Here is a 17,782-nt window from a genome sequence, read left to right on the forward strand (position 1 = left end):
CTCCCATTCACGTGTCCAATAGGTTTGCCCCTTTCAGAGAGGCACCCGCTGGGAAACCTGTTGTAAGAGCTCTGCTTATTGGGGACTCTATTTTGTGATTTAGGAAATTAGCTAGGCCTTTAAAGACACAAGCAGCAGTAGTGAGCTGTTTACCAGGGGCCAGGGTGTCAGGCATTGCAGGTAATCTAATTTCCTGTAACATAAGACACAGTTTTATGACAGACCTAGTTAATCTATAACAATCCAGAGCGGGGGCCAGGCAGCAGACAGAGGCTAAACCAACTTGTTGGCCGCTACGTGACATCATCTGAGGTTCGTCATTTTGACACTCTGTCTGTTCCCCAAGATAAGTAGAAATACAGAAAACAAAGAAACACATGTCTTATAACCTAAAGAGTATTAGAGTAAGTGATTCACAGAACTGCACCTTTCATCTAAAGCTGGGTTTACTAAATGCTAGCTCCCTAACATCTAAAGAGCTCATGATAAATTATATCCTAACAGAATATAGATTTAATGTACTTTGTCTAACAGAAACCTGGATCAAACCAAATAAGTATATAGCTTTAAACGAAGCATGTCCTTCTGGCTACAGCTATGTACACTGCCCTCGTCTGCTGAAATGTATCAACTTCAAGAAGATATTCGACAGCTTCCACAGGGAGTCTCTTTGGAACATCGTTCGATCTTACAGTATTCCACAGTGTTATATTAACATTTTCAGAAGCTTACATGCAAACTCTCACTATTGATTTTGTTCTAAGGAAAACAAGTGGTTCTAGCAGAGGTATACTATGGAAAGCCCAAACAAGAATGATGGCAGTGGACTTTACCGATGATATTGTTTAATTGGCTGAAAATGATGAAGATCTGCAGAGACTCACATCATATTTAGAACAGAATGGTAGGAAGAGAATCAATGAAATTGGGTAGCAGTGACAATCAACCAACAACAGTCTTACAGGCCAACCAGAAAGAAATCGAAAGAGTGGACACATGTCCTTCTGGCTCCAACTATGTACACCGCCCTCATCTAACTGGCCATGGAGTCAGCATTGCAGTTATCTATACTGACAAATTAGGCATAAACCAGAAAGCTGTTATGATTTCGAGTCCTTTTAAGTAATTTTTACTAGCATAAATGATGTAGCCAGTTATAAGAAGCCCACTCAGCCTCTTCCACTAATTGGCATCTACAGGCCACCAGGACCCTATTCAGAATTTATTAACAAAATTGCAGATTTCCTCTCTAATTCAGTCACTCTAGTAGAAAGAATCATTATTGTTGGTGATTTCAATATTCACTTTCATAGTATCCAAGACCCTCTGAGATCGGTCTTTAGTTCTATTAGAATCAATTGGTTTCACCCAGTGTATAACAGAACCAACACTCTGGTGGATAATGCTTCATTTAGTACTGACATATGGTGTAGACATGCAGAACATAGTCATACTACCCCAGTCTGATGCCGTCTCAGACCATTCCCTCATTTCATTTGAACTACACATGAGCCACAATATAGTAACCTTGCCTCGCTACCACACCAACACATGAACATGTCAGCCATCTAGATTTACTGTGAATCTCCCAGACTTATCAGTTGCGACTAGAATACCCTCAAACCCCATGGAACTTGATTAAAGGACTTAGAATCAGTATTCTACTGCACACTTAATGATGTTGCTCCACATAAGAATAAAAAATAGAGACAAAAGTAATACTTTGGTATAATGATCACATTCGCAATTTATAACAAAACACTCTAAAAATAAAACGTAAAGGGTGTCACACCAAACTTGTAGTCTTCCAGCTTGCATGGAAGGAGAGCCTTCTCATGTATAGAAAGGCACTTATTACTGCTCAAATACCTTATCTCATAAACCATAATAGAAAATAACAAAAATAATCCAAGATATTTATTTAGTACAACTCTACATCTAAGTAGGAATAAAACTGACACCAATGCTCAGATTACAACATCACACAGTAGTAATGAGTTGATGAATTTCTTATGAAAATTCATAAAAATTAAGCACATTATAGATAACATTCAGAGTATTAACATGACATTGGGCACCTAGTTAGAGATCAGAACAACCAAGCCAAAAAAGACTAGAATCCTTTACACCTATCCAAGAGCCAGAACTTACATCTTTGATCTCACTCTCAATATCTTCCACTTGCTTATTAGATTCACTGCCCACACACTTTAATAAGGAAATCCTACCTGAATTAATTAAACCTTTATTAAATTTAATAAACTCTTCCTTGAACATTGGCTATGTGCTTAAATCATTCAAGTCAGCAGTAATCAGAACACTTATCAAAAACTATAGCCTCGACCCATATCAGCTGTCAAACTGATAACCAGAGACATCATAAAAATCATAAAATCATAACCAGATACATGAAATCTTTCAGTCAGGGTTTAGGCCTCACCATAGTATAGAGGCAGCACTGATTAAAGTATTTAATGACCTGTTGTTGGCTTCTGACCAGGGTTATGTTTCTTTGATTATATTGCTGGATCTGAGTGCAGCATTTGACAGTATAGATCACAACATTTTACGAGATACACTTGAAAATGTTGTTCGGCTTATGAGAATAACCCTTTCCTGGCTTAAGTCTTATCTAGCCGGTCGCTACAAATTTGTTAACATAAATGGAGACTTTCGAGCACACAACAATGGTGTCCCACGAGGATCTTTTCTAGGGAGGCGATTTTTTCTTTATATATGCTACCTCTAGGTGGCATTATACGTGAACACTGTGCTAGTTTCCAGTGCTACGCTGGTGATACTCAGCTATATGTCTCAGCCAAACCAGAGGAAATATATTATCTTAGAATTACTGAGGAATGCATAAAGGACGTCAGACACTGGATGTTGAGAAACTTTTCCTCACATTCATTCATTATTCATATTATTGGGCCATTTGTTCCACTTCACATTACAAACACTGTTACTGGTTTAATCAATCAAATAAATCAAAATTTATTTATATATCACTTTTTACAACAGATGTTGTCACAAAGCAACTTTACAAATGCCCAGGTCCAAACCCCAAGTGAGCAAGCCAAGGGTGACGGTGGCAAGGTAAAACTCCCTAGAGCATGAGGAAGAAACCTTGAGAGGAATCAAGACTCAAAGGGAGGGGGGTATCCTCTTCTGGCCAACAACGGTCGCCACAATAATAACAATTTTAAGAGATTTAATGTTGTGTGTGTTGGCATTATAATATTTAAAGCTACAAGCAAGGATCTATAAAGCCATTTTGGTTTAGATAACATTTATAGCATTCACTGAGTTTCTGGTGTACCTGCACAGTTACACTTCTTTTTTGTAAGCATTTAGCATCTTAAAGGCACAGTAAGCACTAATTATCAGCAACAGTGCATTATTTTATTCTTAATGATATTCCTATATTTTGATTTGATTTTAAGATTCTTTATGGCCTATGTAAAATACATTGACAGCTGTTCATTCATATTTCTAAATACCAACATCACACTGCTATAGGAAAAGGAAACGCAAGACTGCGAATGCAGCTTGGAAACTGAGTTACTATTTCCAGAAGGTTCCTCTAATTAATTCCACCCGACTCTATAGTCTAACACCAATGAAGAATGATGCAAAACTGATTATAAACTGAACTGTACAAACTGATTTAAACAAAATTTTTATATAAACTGATTTTGAGCCAAAACACTAACAATAAAAAAATATTGTACAGCGCATCTCTAAACTCCTTCCTTTAAGCCTCTGAAAAATGTTATGACTATTCATAAATCTTTGTGGTTCCTACATCCCTCTTTTTGCCAATATTATAGTTTAAAATACAAATAACAATAAACATGCAGACTTAGGAATGAGATGAAGAGAATAGCTGGTCCCGTTCTTTATTTTAGGTTAATGTCAACATACATTTGTGGCACCCTCCAGAGAATGTCTGAGGGGCACAAAATATTTCAATTTTTATACACTGCCTGGCCAAAAACAGGGTCACACACTGTAATTGTAATGTTAAGCGTAAGGAGGCGGACGTATGTGCAGAGATGAGCGAGATTTATTATGGGCAAATCCAAAATCAGAGTCGTTATCGTAGTCCAGGGTCAAAGAGCCAACACAGAGACCACGGGGATACATGAGTAAACAAAACAAGAGTACACGAAAGCAAACAGGGGAATCATGCTATAACAAAAAACTAGGGAAAACTCGGGGCTAGGAAACACAAAAGCTAGGAAACATGGAGTACAAACCAACACAGCCATATGAATAAACATGCAAACACAATGAACTAAACACATTCAATCAATGAAGCACAACAGACCACATTCACAAATCATTCAATAATTCAATGATTTATTACCCCGTTGGGTGCCACGACCAAGGCACACAACAGGGTTTAAATACATGAACTTCACAAAACTAGAAACGACGGACAGGTGTATACAATCAAACAAGGTAAGGACAAAACGGAACTATAGAACTGAACTAAACACAAGACAGGGAAAACATGGAACATGGAAGAAGGAAGGGATTGCTCATGACACTAATATTTAATTGGACCGCCTTTAACTTTGATTATGGCACACATTCGCTGTGGCATCGTTTCCACAAGCTTCTGCAATGTCACAACATTTATTTCTGTCCAGAGTTGAATTATTTTTTCCCCAATATTTTGTATTGATGATGGGAGATTTTGACCACTGCGCAAAGTCGTCTCCAGCACATCCCAAAGATTCTCAATGGGGTTTAACAAATAAGAAGCTACTTACTGCATCAGTTAGGGTTAAATAACTTGTTGCCATCTGAAACATAACCACCCATGCAGTAATTATCCAATGGGAGGCGCTTACCTATTTGCTTAGTTAAACCCAGGTGGTGACCTTTTTTTTTTGGCTAGGCAGTGTATAATTGCTCCTCCTTTTTATTCCGTGTAAACTTTTAAAATCACCACCAGTATATCTAAATCATATAATATTCATCACATAAATTAAAATTCAATATTGTCATGAATATTCATCATTATGCAAATTAAACATCTTTTTTTTTTTTTTTCCCACCCCATCTTTTATAACCAGACACTTGCAAGATGTTGTTTTTCCACACTACTGTCCTTGGTGGAGATGATGAACAGATGCTCACAAAGGGGCCTTCAGTTCTTTAGCAAAGATAATTTTACTTCACAATGTCCAATGCTGATAAAGTTGTATCCTTTATGCTTTACACTTGTTCAGTGGCCTTGAGGTCACCCGCACCAGTGTCTGCATGGGCTTTTGGAGAGACCTGCAGAAACCTCCTTTCCATACACAAATCACTTCATAAGGACTACAGACTCTCTTTTTATATTATTATTTCTAATTCATAGTTTAAACCTTCCTGTCTGCAAAGACTCTTTTTATTACCTCACTGTTTTAATATCTGGGAATAACTCCACAAAGAATCAGCCCTTTATATCACATATTAACACCTATTACATTTTGTTAGATTTCTGTAACTGGGCTTTTCCCAGCCATAATAAATGACAAAGCATTAATGCTGACTTCCATAAATAAAATACAAATACATTTACTCAGTCCCTGCTTTATTAGAAACACCCACCTTGTACACACACTCACTGGTTGCTGTTGGTAACATCTGTCAGATGTATTTTAAAGGTGTACAGTTATAGACTGTAGCTATTGATTGTATCACTACCTTATTCATCACTGTTTTGTTTCTGACCATAGAAACACTGCTGACCAGTTTTTACCAGAGTTGGAGGATGGCTAAGACAGCTTGTGCATGACAACAGATGAGTTATAGTCTTTAACTGTACATGTACTAGGTGTACTAGGAAATTATTTCCAATATAATGGGTATATTTTATATTTTAAAAAATCAAAATAACCCAAGTTTCTTCTTGATGTTCACTTGCTTCCACTGTGGTAAACTGAAAAACCCATCTTTGGACATTCCAAATAAGTCCTGGAAATTTGCATCTGAGAGATATTTCTGTAAGAGAGAAAAAGAAAGTGTTAATTAAACATGTACACCAACCAAACAGATCACCAATCATTCAAAGCTCTAAGGAGCAGCATCAAGACCCTTAAGAAATTATGAAAATAATGGCTACCCAGACAAACCCACATCAAACAATGAAACAAAGATGGTGTGTATTTCTCTTTTGTTATGTTGGATTAACGAGAGAACTAGCACTCTAAATGTAATATTTAAAGTAATTTTGGCTAAATTTTGGTAATTTACCTTTCAGATTGTATCATCCATTTAAATACACAGCATTCATGTCAGTGCACTTATTTTCACAAATGAAAAACAATGATCTTAAAAACTCTTTCGCGCTGAATTCATCTGAAGAGAATTTCTCATTTGGATTATGCCTTGGTTTCATGATATTGGGTCAAAGCAGCCTTTTTTGTTCTCAAAGCAAATTGACATGACATTGACATGATGTTTAAACTTTTATGTTTTTGATACATAGGCAGTTCTTTTAAATTTTGCTTAGATATAATGAGAAATATGCTGAGTATTATCTGAATTGTAATACTTTATGTAGCAATGCAAACCTGGCACTGGATTGCTCATGCCAAGTTTTTAAACACTTTGTTTTCCACTGCCCTATCAGAAAACATTCATTTAGAAGAAATAATTAATAGATGTCTGGTATCAGATGAGTCCACTTGTTTGCAGCAAGTCAATTCTAGTCTTTGTAAGTATCTTCACTGAATGTTCATGAATTCAAGCAATGTGTCCTGTTGAAGATTATTCCACAATGGTCTTGGCCTTCCTCCCCAGTCTTTATAACATCCAAGTAAATATAAATATAGTTTAAAGTATTCTCATACTTGTGGTGTTTAACTCCTAATGTGACATAACTGTGACCAAGATTAAAGATATACGATTAAGGTGGATAAAATACTTTGATGATTTATTTCTATAGTGAATTTAGTACAGGGGAATAATACTATATCATCACTCACCTCCTTTTGGGCAGGATCCACTCCTGCTGGTAGCTGTCCAGCCTGTTTGTTTACCAGCATCTCAGGAGGGTAAGGCTGATAGGTCTTCTTCTCCAAACTTGCTTGGTTAGCATTCTTGTCCTATGATAGTAATTATTGTAATTTCATACTACAGTACAAGAATGGTTCCATTTTTTGTACCAAGAATGCAAAAGTACTTAATAATGAAAAAATCATACAGTTGTAATTTTTTTCAATGATGTAACGTCTCCCAATTCTTCCTTTAACTGCTCATAGGATTTTCCACCCTGATAAAGGACAATGATTATTTGTTTAGAGGAAAAAATTTCTAGTTGAACATCTGTTCAACATCAGTTAGAGGGAAAAGACATCATTAGGTGAGTATAGGTGCTGATTTCAAACTCTTTAAAAATTCTGTGTTTAGAATTAACACTAACATTAAACAGATGGTATGAAAATCAATCTCACACTCCATTTTGTGGGATCCCAGGCAGTGAACCAACCAGTAAAAGTAGGGGGCTCAAACCCTTGCTTTACAAGCAGGATAGGTGTGTCACAATCCCGACTTCCAGGATGGGTCCGCAGGTATTCTTGACATGTAACCACAGACTCTTGATGCTCCACTTCATTTGCTTGATTTCCAATCCAAAGTAAAACCTGAAAAAGGCCAAAAGGCCAACTTGTGCTTTAAGACCTTTTGATTTGCATAGGTTTTACATAGGAATCATTTTAAGGCAAATCTTTGTACTAAACAAATTATGCCTAATGCTAGGGTCGATTTAGAAGCAGACTTTTTTATTTTTTTGTGAAATTTGTCAAATATTTTTGACAAAGAAAATTACAATACAATACAGTTGTAGTTGTACTAGAATTACTAGTTGTACTTAATTTATTAGTAAGCAGGTAACAGTGTGTGAATACAAAATACAGAAGAAGTACCTGATCCCATGTGTCCAGAAGCATGACATCATCCTCACTGAGATCTTCCTGTGTGAACTGGGCAATCTCAGTGACAGTGAACCTGCCTGTCTTATTGGAGCACTCAAAGAGGCGGGGCTGATGATCTGGAACAACCTGCTGTAGCCTTGTAGCAGACATCAAAATTGGTATAAATCTAAAATCTAAGTCATGTACTACTACAAAAGCTGATGAAAACTAATTTAAGATGTAATGACTTGATTTATGTCTAGGTTATACATGATTTAAACTGCTTAGATCTTCATCTAAACAGTCAAATATAACCTAGACATACCTAAGGGTTACCAGAGTGGAGTCCCAATCCTTAGATCTTGGTCTCCAGAGATATTGAGATTGCATAAACTTGACACTATTTTGGGGCTTATTATACTATCTTGGTTAGGGTGAACATCTCAAAACTTGTTTGTTGATGTCCCTTGCTAAATTAATATGCATGTTTTATCCGCTAGACATTATGAATTGTCTTGCCCTACAGTACCTTAGAGACCTCCTAGTGCATTATGACCTACCACATCTGCTTAGATCAAAAGGTGCAGTCTCTTTACTAGTACCAAGAATAAGGAAATCTACCACAGTGGGCAGAGTCTTTTCCTATAAAGCTCCCACACTATGGAATAACCTTCCTGTAAATGTTCGATACTCAGACATAACTACTTCCCATCTTAGGTAAAGGTGTAGATCTGTGGGTCTGTGGGCATTGAGATTTATGATAAACTGAGATGTTATGATACTGTCCCTTCACCTTTTTTCACTCATGTTTCTTGACTGAGAGCGGCGGAGTGCTGATGTTTCAGGGTGCCCTCATGCTTGCTATTCCTTCTGGCTCTATCCTTTTAGCTATGCTGTCATAGCTAGATCTGCCGGAGTCCATCTTCACACATTATAGTTCCCTAATTTACACACCTTTGTACCTGGACATGCCTAATAATCTATTCTCTCTTTCTGCCAAGGTACACCTACCCCTGATGTCATGATGTTACTGAACCTCAACCCATCTCAGCTGCCATGGCTACTCCCACTACCCCTTGATGTCCCCTGCTGTAGCCCAGTACACCTCCACCCCAGCCAAATTCTTCTCCATTTCCATTGATGGACAGTTTCGTGGCAGATGGGTTTCAGACCATCACCATCAGGACCGGACTAGGACTTCTAGAAAACTGGACTAGACATTAATTGCATATTTTTTATTTCATTATTATTTATTAATTTTTATTTCTCTATTTACTTTGTTCCTTATTGCCTATATTGTTACTATTGTGGTGACTGATTGTGAAGCCCCCTTAAGTCTTGGTTCCTCTCAAGGTTTCTTCATCATGCTTTAGGGAATTTTTCCTTGCCATAGTTGCCCTTGTCTTGCTCACTGGGGGCTTGGAAATGGACATTTTGTAAGGGTTGGTGCCAAGCCGAGGACCCCTCCAGCCACCAGAGGGAGACCATGAGTCAGGCACACCCCTAACCAGGCATAACACCTAACTGGGCTAGACCTTATATAAGCCCAATTACCCAGTCATTCAGTACTGGGTCTTTGCCAAAGTTCTGAGCTAAGCGCCTAGCTGGTAACTTCAGGTATTGAGGTCTGTGAGCCCTCATGCTACACCTCACTTCTTGTCTGTGAGGGTGTTTGTGTTTTTACACATTCCTGCCCCTCTCCAGTTTTCCCCTCTCAAGTCTCCTGAGGCTTCCCTTAGCCATTCAAGTTCCTCCCTGTTTTTTGGTTTTGTTTGGGAAGTTTTAGTTTGGTTTTCTCCAGTGCATCGGGGTTGCCATTTCTTCCCGTGGCATCCTTTGTTCTCCCTTTTTCCATGCTCGGCGTGGTGTTTAGTTTTTCCCTTTTGTTTTACCTGATCCAAGATCTAACTGTTCTGCACACGGGCCCACCATTGCTAGAGCATGGTTACTCACCCAGTAGGCTGTTGTCATCACCTAGCTGACCTGGGTTGGAGCCCACCTTACACATTTGTATAGCTGCTTTGTGACAACAAATTTAGAGTTCCACATTGTGATATTCACTTCTGAAAGTTTGAAAACATGATTTGGTTGACCCCGGACTGGTCATGGTCTGCGGATTTAAGCTATTAAGCTATGCTTTTATTTTTTTCTAAATCCTTTTTCTGCACCAAGAGAACTCTGATCTCTAATATAATCATGATTTACATGTAGACTGAAGAGATTGAACATTATGACAGAAACTTACATACCTCTTTTAACATTTACCTTTTGTCATTTGCATATGGGGCCTTTCCACTCAGAAGGTTCCAGAATTCAATGGGTTCCTGCCCCTCAGCCATTATATCCTCAGATGAGCCTTGGCCAAGAACAGCACTCACCTCCTTAGCCATGGCCCTCTCATCGCCACTTGAGCCCTGTGTCATCACAAAGACAAAGCGTGACCAGAGGTGGAAGCGTGCCAAGATGCTCTATTATTGTACCTACAAATAAACTGAATCATATCACATTAGATCTGATGAAATACAATACAATGTTTTACATTTTTATTTAAACAACATCCTGTGATATAAAACTGATGTATTGATTGAATAGCTTATGGGTTGTATTAAAAACAAGAAGTTGGCTTTACTTAAGATAATGGATGAAAACAATAGTTCTACCAAACTGTTTGCTCTTCCTTTTTTGATTAAAGCTCTTTTTATTAGTTTTGATCAGTCTGATACATAGAAAATAGAAAAAAAGAGAACAGGAAAAACAAAAAAGGAAAGGAGAAAGAGGAAAAAAATACAGCTCAAGCACCCCAACATCATAGTTACATATCCATAATGTATCAACAAGCAGACAAATAAAAGTAGCTGAGCTCAGTGTCAATAAGAATAATAACAATGCCAGAAGTCAAATCTTGTATGTTCACCACTTAAAGTGTAGTGGATTTTTACAAAAGTCAAACAGGAGATTAAATCTTTAACCCCATAATTAAATGTAGGCGGGGATGTATATTTCCATTTAAGTAGCATGTTGTCTTGCCAGATGTAATGCTCTGAGCATGTGCAGAGATTGAGTCACTCGCAGAAACATGAATGCAGCTTTATTAGAGAAAAGGGAATTCCACAGACACAATCCAAAGTACTAGCCAGGGTCAAAATCCAGAAATCAGCCAACGAAGCAACCAAAAAAGACAGGGAACAGGCAAAGAGGGTTATCCAAAAACAGGCAGAGATTCAGCAAATACAATGACAAGTGGCTCAGAAACGTAACATGAGTTGACAAGACTTTGCAAAGACAAATTGAACACACGGTGCTTATATACAGAGAGTAACAAGGACAAACAAGATCCAGGTGATTACAATAACTCGTAAGTAATAGAACTCACTAGGGGACGAAACCAAAACAAGAAAACATAAGGAAGTAACTACACAGAGGCGTTGGCGTGGGAACCGCGATGCCAGGGAGGGACAAACATGACAGAACACCCCCAACCCCGCCAAAGTAATTTTGAATATCAATTCCCAAAAGAAAGTTAGTTTTCGGCATGACCAGAACATGTGTGAGAGGGTGGCTAGTTCTGTTTTGCACCTGTCACACATGGGATCAATTTTTGGTAAAAAATAAAAAATAAAAATTTTAGCTTTACTTTACACCAGTGTAAACAGTGGACAATCTTGAACTGTATCACAATATGTCTTTGGCAGATTGAAGAGGAATGTATTCTGCACCAGATTATATCTAAATCCTCTTCAAATTCTTGTTTTAGTACATTGAGTCTCCAGATTATATTTTTGTTCAGGATGATTTCAAGAATAGCATCCAGAAGAGATTTGGATGGTTAGGTGGGAAATTGGGAGTAATTTGATGTAATAAGACTACAGAGCAGTAAATATCTGAAAAATTATGTCCAAGGAATAATACAAATTTTGATGAATGAAACAAAATTGTTATCCATAAATAAGTCCTTTACTGTGTAAAACCCTTTGTTTGCATATTCTTTAAAAGCTCTGTCAATCACTGAGGAAGTGAATATGGGATTTCTGTCTATGGGAGCATGTATGAAAAAGCACATCTAAATTGTGTCCAAATTTTACAGGAGTGTTTCACAATTGGATTGAATGTATATGCAGATACAGGCACAAACACTTGAACAGAGCATAGCATGTAATGTATCACCCTTGGCCCCTCCCAGAGTGTACATTGTCATGGTTACCATGTATTGTGTATTTGTTTTGCTTTCATTTTCTCCATCCATCTTTTGTAGCACCTGGCAACTTGGTGGTGGGGCTTGAACCAACCTTCAAGTACCTTAACCACTGAGCTACCATGACAATACGATTGGATTATAAAAGCCACATTCAACTTGATTTTTGTCTTTCTTGAGAATTAGGGATATGACCGCTTGGTGCATGGGTGGAGATAGTGAGCCAGAAGCAAATAATTCTTCCAACATCGAAAGTAAGAGTTCTTTAGCAAATTAAAATTTTTAGCAAATTTAAAGAATTCACTTGGATGCCCATTAGGTCCTGGACATTTCCCATTTTTGCAAATACTTTACTCCAGCAGAAAGTGGACCATCAAGTTGTTTTGCTGCTTCAGCATCAACAAAGGGGGTGTTTAACTTGTCAAAAAAATGATTCCAGCAGTGACTCATCCCTAAGTGATTAAAAGTTGAAAAAACACTTTTTAATCCATGAGTGATCCACCTGTTTGATACCCAATTCATCAATTATTTCTGATAAAGACTGATTTACTGTTTTCTGGCATAACTGATGTGCCAGAATCCTTCCAGTATTTTTATCATCTTCATGCATTTTATACTGAATTTTATTAATCACATTTTCAGCCTGTTTTATAGATAAGAGATTATATTCTGTTTGCATGAGAAGTCACTGTTTATACCATTCTAGAGATGGAGACTCTGCTATTACCCTATCCAGCATGAAAATGTCACCTGTTAGTTTCTCAAGGCATTTTGTTTGATTTTTCCTAAGGAAGGAAGTGTAGGATATTATCTGTCCTAATAAATATGCCTTCACTGATTCCCAAATAGTTGAGGGGGATATTGCCAGGGTGGTATTATATTCCAGAAACACGGATATTTCCTTTGAAATAAATGACAAAATATTAATCAGACAGTAACATCATGTTTAGATGCCAAGGATGGCAATCACCATGTGTGGTTGGTATACATAAAGTCACTGTAATGGGGCATGATCAGATATCACATTGGCATGATACTCATAGTCAGTAAGCAAGGGTAGAAAGTTTTTATTCAAAAAAGTATGTTTAATGAACATGTGAGAAAAAAGAATGGCTCCTAGATATAGGGTTAAGAAATTGCCATAACCATCCTGTCATGCCATATGTGTCAAGAAAAAAACTGACTGAATTAGTTGATTTAGAAGAGGCAAGATGGTTGGGTTAGCTTCGATCCAAAGATGATGAACAAAATAAGTTTGTTAATAAGTATTGCTGTTCCCCTTGATTTAGAGTTAAAAGTGGAGTGGAATAACTGACCCACCCAGCTCTCAATCTGAAGCGATCAGGTGTGCTCAGATGCATTTCCTATAGAATGACAATTCCTATCACAAGCCATTTCAATTGGCTCTGCTACATTTTACTAAATGGTTTAAAGATTTTACTTTCCAGATCACAAATTTTACCTGGCAGAACAAGGTGACCTATGAACCCTACACAGCAATATCTGTACATTAAAGTGCTTATTAAGGAGGGCTAGTTCTACAGGTTGTTCCACTTTTTACACAGATTAAGAAGGAACTCGAACCCAGACTCTCTGCAACATTTAATATGTGAGTATTTGATCACCTCATTCGCCCTTCCATATCAAGACTAATTTCTTGCAGTCAGGCTGCTTCTAGACAGAGCTTGCATAAAGTAGATTGCATAAAGTAGATTGCAAGTAGATTGCATCCTCATCTGAGCATGTGGAAAGGTTGTGCTCCAATTCGCTGTTTTTTTTGTCCATAGCTTCCACATCAGTATGACTTTTCATCCTACTAATAAAACTATGGCTAATATTATACTTAAACACTTCAGAATCCAGGATGAGATAGAGACCACATCCATTTTTAAGGATCCTCCACTAGTCTCCTACAGATGAGCCAAAACATCAAAATACATGCTCGTCAAGAGTGAGCTAAATGACCATTCAGATAATAATCATGTCAATGTAGCCTGCAACTGCTCTAGATGTGCTACATGTAAATGTATTAACACTGCCAGGAAAATAACTAATATGAAATCATATAATTTGTTATCACCCATTCCTCATCATGAATTACTATGGGAGTTGTCTACTGTTTTGCAAGAGATGTAATCAACTTTACATTGAAAAAAACAAAAGAAGGCTTACTGATTGTTTTTATGAACACATTTGAACCACCAGAATGAAAGATTTGTCATTTCCAGTGGCAAGGCATTTTAATACTAAGGGATATTGCATTAATGACATATCTCTTTGCACTGCCAGTTGTTGTTGTGGCAGTAAAGAAGTTTGGAAAGATAAAGCTCTACACTCTACATTTAGAACCCCATGGAATGAATGTTATGATTTAAACTACTTTTTTTTTTCTACTTTTTTCTAACACAAACTGGTTCCTCCTCAGAAGCAATTTGCTTGTACAGCTGATGAAGGACCTCTGTCTGAAACTTACTATTTTTAACTCAGTGGTCTTAAGCTATGCAACTCCATCCCCTCACAAGCTATGCAAGTTTACAGAATACAGCTATTGATGCAAAGTTCTACTATAGATGTATATGTTCAATTTGCTTGCTCTAGCATTTTCAATGGAAATAGAAGCCAAACCAACCAGTCTTACTAAGTTTATGAAGTCTGTTTAACTCCGTTAACTGCTCAGATTTATTATTTTTATTTTTTGCTTTTGTGCTTCAATTTACCGCCATCATACCTAAAATGTTAAAGCCTTCTCTAATGTTAACCATAGATTTTTGTTAGACTACCTATTTTGATTGCAATGAATATTATATTTAGCTGACACATTACTTGCCAAATAAGAATGTATGAGAATCATTGCTGTGTGAAGTTAATATTTAGATAAAATACATATTTTGATATAGTTTAATGGAATTACTTTCCCTGTTTAGGATTTTAGTATTATAAATAATGAGTATATCATGTTTGCAAGAGCAATTATAAAACATTTGCCAGTTTGTCTACCATGAATGAGACACATTATGAATAAAAGGGCAACTGTTATGGGAGTTAAAAAAAAGTAGTTTGGCTACTGAAAGGTGTTGTTACATTAAAGGATCTGTTCATGTTACAGATGCGTAGCATAAGTGCTGACTGAAGTGGCCTGATTGGAATTTCAGCGAGCCCAGTAGCTATGCCCCAAGCCTCCCCCCACCCCCATCTGCCCAGTAGTTACACCACTGGGAGTCAAAGGACAATTGGCAATTGTGTAGTCAAAGGACAATTGTTTTGAAATTGTTTATACTATACACATACAGGTGAGAGCACCCAGCTTATAGAAACACAAAATGTCAGAGAAACTAAAAACAACAAAAATGATGTGGGGCCCAGAAGTCAAGAGTTTGTTGTATCACAGTTAGAACCATATTGTCCTATTGTATAGTTTTTTTCACCACCCACCTTTCCATACCACAGGTAGATGCCACCCGGACTCTTCAGCAGGAAGACATCATTGGAATTAAGAGAAGCAGCCTGGGCTGGTACCTCTATAGCTTTAGTGTTGAATGAGTCTGAGCCACTTATCTGAAAAAGATGGACAAGACTTCCTGGATCCGAGCCTCCCTTTCTGGAAGTACCTCCCTGAAAATGAAAGTCAGTTTATTAAAAGGTTATTTATTTTGAATATTGTTAAAACCTTTTAAAACATTCTGAGCTTTACAGTGCCCTGATGGCTCCTAAAATGGTATTTTAAAATAACATGTGATTTCTGTTTTTCAAGTTATTTGACTATTTCTTCTTATTTCTTTCTATTTTTTCACTACCACACATTTCTGAAAACAAATGCAAGCAGTGTTTCACTTTATTTTCAACCTTTACAGTTTTTCCCTACAGGTAGAAGTTTGTCTCCCACAGACTAAGATTAACACTGATATTATTGGCTATCATTGCCATGTTCAAGTTACACCTGTGTAAAGATATTTTGTTGGTCACCCCTCTACTGCACCAAGCATGCCAAATTTACCATACAATCCTATAAACTTGATCTAGTTTAGTTTAGTGTCTGCTTGGTGTCTGCTAAGGTGTCTGCTAAGGTTTAGTGTCTGCTTGTGTATTGCATTTAATGATATTGCATCACTTGGATCAATCCCTCTTTCTAAAACAGACATTGACAAACCTGGAACAGAAACGCCATTAGTCTAAACTGAAAACTTTTCTTAAACTGTAGAACATCTGATTAACTATTGTCACGATCGGTCCCTTCCCTGTTCCATGTTTTCCCTGTCATGTGTTTAGTTCCGTTACATAGTTTCGTTTTGTACTCTCATTGTTTGATTGCGTACACCTGTCCCTCATTTCTAGTTTGTGTATATAAAACCTGTTGTGTGCCTTGGTCGTGGCTGTTCATTGTTTGAATTAGTGAATGTGTTTCATTATGGTTGTTTCTTTGTGTGTATCTTAGCCTTCATGTTTCCTAGCCTTAGTTATAGCCTGCTTCCCCGTTTGCCTTCGTGTGTGTGTTTGTTTTGTTAAGTCATGTATTCCCGTGCTCTCCGTGTCAGCTCTATGACCCTGGACTACTACAACAACTCTGATTTTGGATTTTCCCTGAATAAATCTCGCTCCTCTCCGCACATGCGTCCGCCTCCTTACTGCTCAATGTTACAACTATAGGAAGTTGATCATCATAATTTTGTGCTCTGACAGAAAATACCAGTGTAATCCTAGATTATTATTTAAATGCAATTAAACAGGAATCAAACTAGCCAGTTAACAATGTTTTAGGATTTTATTCAATGGCAATAAATTGTAGGCTTCACTCACAGTATAGAGATGTTCCTAGGTCAGATAATAAATGATGTGTAACTGGCTTCTGAATATAACTATAAATCTGCACTGGTGCTACTTTATTTGATAAACCACAACAATCTACTTGATAAGGTTGCTTAGCCAGGGAACTGGCTGTCTTTGGGTTTAAATCTTATCTGACCAACTGCTTATTGTTTCTAAATCTGATTTCTCTGACTTCATGAGGATACTGCATCTCTAACTGGAATCACTCCTATTTTGCTACTGTGTGTATTTATTCGTAAGATTTAGCATCCATTGCTATACTGATGACAGAATCCTACTGAAAACCTTATTCTCATTTGTGATTTATTCAATACACACAGGTACATAACATTACTATAACAGTCTTCAGAAATAGACATTGCATAATGCAATAACTACAATATGCCTTTATAACATCCATAGGTACATAAAAAGTTAGTCTAGCAACCCACAGAATTAATTGTGGATATTGTTTCAACATGAGTAGTTTGCTTTAACAGTGCCCTATACATTTATGCCAGCTTTTTAAAAAAAACCAAGATGCTAATGATTTAAGATGCTCTCATACCTCCTGGCTTCATTTTTAGTTAAACTGTTATAATTGGACCTTGTGGAATCTTTATACTATGATCACCATATACTCCTCATTTTAAGTACTCTGTGCTCCACATATACTTAACCATCTGCTTTGTTAAGCTACATGTGATCTGATGTTACTCTCTGACCAGTTCCAACATGGATGCATTGCTGCCTGATATCACACCAGTACAAGACACTGCCATGTAGTTTCTTTGGTTCTTTAAACCAGACCAGTTTTACCATTTTGAAACCATTTGCATATGCACATCACCTTCTGGCCATAATCTTGCAATCACTT

The 17,782-nt window shown here is 37.2% G+C and overlaps 1 protein-coding gene across 2 annotated transcripts in view; it reads right to left on the bottom strand.

Annotated features, from left to right (window-relative positions):
• Nucleotides 1-5,616: 5,616 nt before the first annotated feature.
• Nucleotides 5,617-17,782, bottom strand: part of avil (advillin) — a 28,058-nt gene continuing 15,892 nt past the window's right edge. The window contains exons 13-19 of one of the 2 annotated variants that reach the window (XM_027002016.2): nt 15,535-15,714; nt 10,176-10,324; nt 7,923-8,067; nt 7,452-7,640; nt 7,202-7,270; nt 6,984-7,097; nt 5,617-5,997 (exon numbers count right to left, since the gene is read on the bottom strand). In XM_027002016.2, coding sequence (XP_026857817.2) covers nt 5,884-5,997; nt 6,984-7,097; nt 7,202-7,270; nt 7,452-7,640; nt 7,923-8,067; nt 10,176-10,324; nt 15,535-15,714 — 960 coding nt within the window. In that variant the 3' untranslated portion in view covers nt 5,617-5,883. Of the gene's footprint in view, nt 5,998-6,983; nt 7,104-7,201; nt 7,271-7,451; nt 7,641-7,922; nt 8,068-10,175; nt 10,325-15,534; nt 15,715-17,782 lie in introns of both variants that reach the window. The other variant, XM_027002015.2, reaches the window with a different exon arrangement.

The sequence above is a fragment of the Electrophorus electricus genome, chromosome 20, assembly GCF_013358815.1.
Source record: "Electrophorus electricus isolate fEleEle1 chromosome 20, fEleEle1.pri, whole genome shotgun sequence".
Lineage (NCBI taxonomy): Eukaryota > Metazoa > Chordata > Actinopteri > Gymnotiformes > Gymnotidae > Electrophorus > Electrophorus electricus.